The sequence below is a fragment of the Teleopsis dalmanni genome, chromosome 2, assembly GCF_002237135.1.
Source record: "Teleopsis dalmanni isolate 2A chromosome 2, ASM223713v2, whole genome shotgun sequence".
Classification (NCBI taxonomy): Eukaryota; Metazoa; Arthropoda; class Insecta; order Diptera; family Diopsidae; genus Teleopsis; species Teleopsis dalmanni.
Genome location: NC_051847.1, coordinates 78489673 through 78495192, shown reverse-complemented (window position 1 = coordinate 78495192; position 5520 = coordinate 78489673). Strand labels below are relative to the sequence as shown.

At 26.2% G+C, this 5520-nt stretch overlaps 1 protein-coding gene across 1 annotated transcript; it reads left to right on the top strand.

The window, feature by feature from the left end:
- Positions 1-335: 335 nt before the first annotated feature.
- LOC119685090 lies at positions 336-5207 on the top strand. Its single transcript, XM_038099289.1, has 4 exons — positions 336-471; positions 4460-4553; positions 4618-4674; positions 4747-5207. The coding sequence occupies exons 1-4, from the start codon at positions 345-347 to the stop codon at positions 4853-4855; spliced, it is 387 nt and encodes a 128-aa protein (XP_037955217.1). The 5' UTR covers positions 336-344; the 3' UTR covers positions 4856-5207.
- Positions 5208-5520: the final 313 nt, after the last annotated feature.

Genomic DNA, 5520 nt, shown 5'->3' with positions numbered 1-5520 from the left:
AATAAACACATCAAGCTCAGTTTCATATGGCAGTTTCTCTAAACCTGTATGTCAGCTACTCTTAAAATTAAACAAATTTCCGATTAATTGTTGATTACCATTATTTTCATTTACTAACAACTAAAGTGACTTAAACAATTGTTTAAAAAATCTCTCTCAGAATACAGGGAGTGCATTAAAATGCGGTTTACATTTTTCAGAAGTTCAGTTTAGTATATTCTATTTAAAGACTATGTACATTATTTAAGTGCGCGGAATAAACATATGATAATAATAATTTATTAATATTTAATAAAAATAAATAAAAATATATTTTTGTATTAGAATTAGAAAAAGTGATTAAAATGGCTTTTAATTTTCATACATTTTTAACAATGGCCGTTGTAATGGTGATATGTTTTCTACTGTGTTCCTGCCTTTGTAATTACTTAAGCAGAATGGAACATAAAATATATGGGGAAACTTTAAGTTGTAAGTAGAAACGACATAAAAGTAATAAATGAAAAAGATAAATTTTCAAAATAAAAACAGAAACAAATAAAATATTTATTTTTATTAAAAACAACAAATTTCGATTAAATGATAATTTATAAATCCTTTACTTTTACACATAAATGAAACGTGAATATTAGTATATATATACTTCCTTCAATAAGGGGCTGAAACCGAAAAGTTAAGCGATTTGAATGGAGGATGAAAATGTTTGAATTTAAGAGGCATCATTTTTTTGTCCATAATAAATTTAAAAATAAATAGATAATAATTTTTATCGTAGGCACCCCTTCTCAAATTCCTTCCGTTTTCTCTCAAAAAAAAGAATATTTTAAACATTTTTCAAAATCATCTTGCAAAAGACAAAGCTGTTAATAATTCATTAAAATCATTCTTTTTTAAAGCTAAGGAAGAAAATTTTAAAAATTGTGCCTAAGGTAAACCTCTTTATTCATATTTGTCCAAACCTAGGCAATGACAGAGAAAGTACATTATTGCTGGACGTTATTCTATAAGATATTGAAATAATATTAAAATGTATATATTTTAATATATATACATATTTTTTTTTTAATGAATTTTAATGACTATTTGGGATTAAACTATATTTTTTATCTAAGCAAATTCAAAACACAAAATTAGTAACAAATGTACATTGTGACCGAAAGATTTTCGGAAATTCTCATTTAAAATTCGCGCGCTGTATATTTTTCGATATTTTAAGTTTATGTAGTTTGGCAGCACTGTCCTTAATTACTATGCCAAAAATGAGCGCGATCTGTCAGACAGTTCGTTTACGGCAGCTGTTGAAACCAGTTCCCCTCAGTAGTGCGTTGCGAAAAAAACAATGGAAAAAAATATTGAACAAAGAGTTTGCATCAAATTTTGTGTTTCGAACGAAATTTCGTGTGCAGAATCGTTGCGAATGCTACAAAAGGCTTATGGGGAATCAGTTTTATCGAAAACTCAAGTTTATGAGTGGTACAAAGCCTTTCAGGACGGTCGTACGACCGTCGAAGACATGCCGCGTTCTGGACGACCTTCGACCTCTACCACCGACGAAAACATTGAAAAGGCAAAGGAAATCGTGTTCCAAAATCCTCATGTGAGTGTTAGAGAGATAGCACGAGAGCTAGGCATCGGTCGTGAGATGGCTCGTTTGATTTTGGTGGACAATTTGTGTATGCGACGTGTCAACGCTCGGCTTGCTCGCACCGAGCCAACATTATCAACGATTTTAAGGCCAAACATTCAATAAATACCATCGAACAGCCACCGTATTCACCTGATCTTGCACCGTGTGACTTTTTCCTGTTTCCCAAACTCAAATTACCACTCAGAGGAACGCGTTTTGAATCCATAGAAGACGTAAAACAGAATTCGCAGAGGGAACTCAAAGCCATACCGGAAAGCGCCTATAAAAAATGTTTTGATGATTGGAAGAAACGTTGGCATTTGTGTATCGCTTCTAATGGAGCATATTTTGAAGGAGATAAAATAAATATTGATGAAGATTAAGAATTTTGCGTTTTATTTAATTTATTCCGGAAACTTTTCGGTCACAATGTACATGTCAAAGTAATGACTGAAAATATACTTGGAAAGATTATTTCGTTATTTTTGAACAATCTGTGTCTATAAAAAAAAATAAATAATAATTCAAATATAAAATTGAATATTATATATTTTTTACTATTTTTATTTATCACATTTTCAATTATTAAGACAATTACATCAGTCGTCTCTCATTCAGTAAAGCACAGTATTAGACCAATAAACTATTACCTACTTATTAATTAATAAATACATATATAATATACAAAAGATATTTATTTTAAACAGAATAATCTTCATCTAATAAATTTCTATATTGAAAAAATAATTCAATTTTATTTGTACAAAATATAATTTTATTTGCATTTTATGACGTAAATTTTAACGTAAGCTAAGATTCAGTATTCTCTGTAATCGGTTGGGAGTTCCCCTCATATACAAGAATTGTGAAATTATATTTACATTTTTAAAAATAATTACCGTTTTTAAAAAAACATCTAATGAACGTGCATAAAAATTTTTGTTCGTTCATTAATAACTGTCGTATATTGAGTTCGCGTGCTTTAATTAGATAAAATACCCGTAAATACTCGTAAATGAATATTAACTTCCAGTGCAATATATAAAAGTCAGTGCACATATAAAATACGCATTAGTGATTCGTTGATATCTTCAGAGAATATAAAGATGTACGCATATTGTCCACATACTTTGTTGTTTAATTGCTAAAATTTTTTAAATTGCAAGCACTTCATTGAATGAAGGAATGGGAACATTAGATTCGGCGCCTTCCAAAAAGTAACTATTACTCAGAGTATCTCAAAATCTATCAAGCCAACTGAAATATCAAAATTATACAGTTTTGAGTTAATCTATAGAACACAATTGTTGCTACTCTCTAGATGGCGGTATTGTATGTGATATTAACAGGGCAATGCTGACAAAGATCGTTAAAAATCTTTCCCAAGACCTCTGTAAGATCGACCAAAGAACCGTTTGTAGGATTTTAGCTATTTTGGTACAAAAGTCTTTCAAGAAAGGATTTATCATACATAATTTGTGGTAGAAACCTATTTTGGTCCAACATCTTTCGTGGTGAAATCAAAAACAGCTGCTAATCTCTACCCCATGCAAATAAACAAATGAATTTTAATACAAATGTGATGGAAAGCTCCAAGATGTATGTTTCATTATTATTATTATTTATACATAAATAGTTATTAACTGAATTTAACTCATGTCAAGAAAGAAATTTTAATAACAATTGCTGCATTAACATAACAGTGATTAACAAAATTAATTAATTTTAAAATTATTGCTTAAATATCTATAAATAGAAGAATAAATCAATTTAAAATATATATAGATAAATATTAGAATTTAAATATTAAAAATATATATATATTATATATAAATATTTAAAATATATATTTTAAAATTTTTATAAAGACAGTATAGTATCAATATATTTACGTTTGCTTTGTATTAAAAATAAAGTTAAAAATAAAATATTAATTAATTGATATAAATTATATATAAATATAAATTATATAAATTATATTGATTAATTATTAATTTTAATTTTTATGTATTTTATTTTATATAAAAAAATATTAGTACACGAAAAACACAAAGAAAATCTTAACTGACAATCGAAAGATCTGATCAATAGCAGATTTTTTATTTGGTCTTTAGAAAGACCGAAAAGAGCTTTCAGTTTGGCAAAAGACCGTTGCCAGAATACAAAAGATCTTTCAAACGATCTTTCGCCAGATTTTTGATTGTGCTAAGCTGAAAGATTGTTGTTAGAGTTGCTAAGTATAAGTATATGTATTATAAACCACGGAAAAATTTTACAAATAGTGTAACACATTATTCATATGGATCGTTTTTGATATACTACTTCTTTTTTTTAACTAAAGAATTATTTGGGTTGATTCCCTCCTGATAATTTTTATTTTTTGGAGGAACGAAATTTTGCGATATTGGGGATATTTTAGGTTAAGACGTGTTTTGAGTAGTAATTATAAATCGAAAATATAACTCCTTCATACTATACGATTGATTTCATTTTAGTTTTAACGGTCGTTCCTAAAAATTATTCTAGTAATGATAATTAGTTGTTAAATTTTAAAAGTCTTATTTAAATTAAACTTTATGTATCTCATTTTAATATATAAAATAAAATATATAGCAATATATATGTATTTACAAATTATTGTTTACAGAATTTAAAAAATTTTGATTATTTGTGTTAAATTTTAACAATATCGAGCAAGAATATAGCGTTTTCAAAAATATTTGTTAAAATTAATATGTGTAAAATTTATGAAACATAATTTTAATTAAAAATATTAAAATGAACAGTTAAGAATTATTGCCATTAAATATTTATATCTTTATTTGTATTCAGCTCCAGTAATAGTAACATCAGCTTCACACACAGCACCTTATGGTTATCCAACTATGGAAATGTCACCAAATGTTTCCACTGTACATCAACAACCGTAAGTACTAATATTTTTTTATTAATAATATAATAATTAATTTGAACGTTAATTTCTTCTCAAGATCACATGTGGCAATTCCAATGCAAATACATTCGAATGGAATGCAACAACAATCAATGTAAGTATTAAGTAATATATATGTAATATATTAGAGATAATATATAGAAAATAATGAAATTTCTTATTTCAGTATGAATCCATTTCAATCAACACTCGGTCAAAATTATGCCATGAATCCACCTTCGTATGATGCAGCAATGGCTGCATCATCAGGTCCACCCGCTCAAATGCGATACTAAAGTTTGAAATGAAACATAATATGAGTTATATTCATAAACTAATTCAGTAATTTGTGATATTTAGTTTCACATGTAATTTATTTATTTAAATTTTTTATTATGACCATAAGTCCATTTACAAGCTATGTTTAAAAATATTTTCCAGTCAATAAATAAAATAAAATTAGAATAAAATTAGAAATAAGTTTTTATATATCGGCCATGCTTTCACAAATGGGACGACTTTTGACCTCATCATCATAGAAGCTCCTTTTTTGATAATATATATAGTAATATCAATGGTGATACTACTAAGAGTGGTATCCTTCTTGATACTAAGAATGAGTATTTATTACTTTTATTATTATTTATTATTGCCATTATTATAAATTTTTTAATAAAATATATTAAATATTTTCTTGGAAAATTTTATATGTATAAATGATGAACAATATCGTATATATTTAAAGCATTAATGAAAAAATTATATTAAAAACAAAAAAAAATTGTTGGTACTTAAAGTAATAAAATATTGTATAATATAATAAATGTGTATATAAAAGTTATATATATATAATGTGAATATATAATAGTAGAGATAATATATATTAATTGTTTATTGTACTTAAAATTAAAAAAAATAGAATATCATAGAATTTAAGATATTGTGTAAGTTAAAATTATAA

What these genes read in the sequence shown, in the direction of transcription:
- LOC119685090 (XM_038099289.1), top strand. Translation starts at nt 345, where the DNA reads ATGGCTTTTAATTTTCATACATTTTTAACAATGGCCGTTGTAATGGTG. An exon ending in ATATGGGGAAACTTTAAGTT is followed by an intron (nt 472 to 4,459) that starts GTAAGTAGAAAC and finishes ATTTGTATTCAG; the next exon opens with CTCCAGTAATAGTAACATCA. An exon ending in TCCACTGTACATCAACAACC is followed by an intron (nt 4,554 to 4,617) that starts GTAAGTACTAAT and finishes TTTCTTCTCAAG; the next exon opens with ATCACATGTGGCAATTCCAA.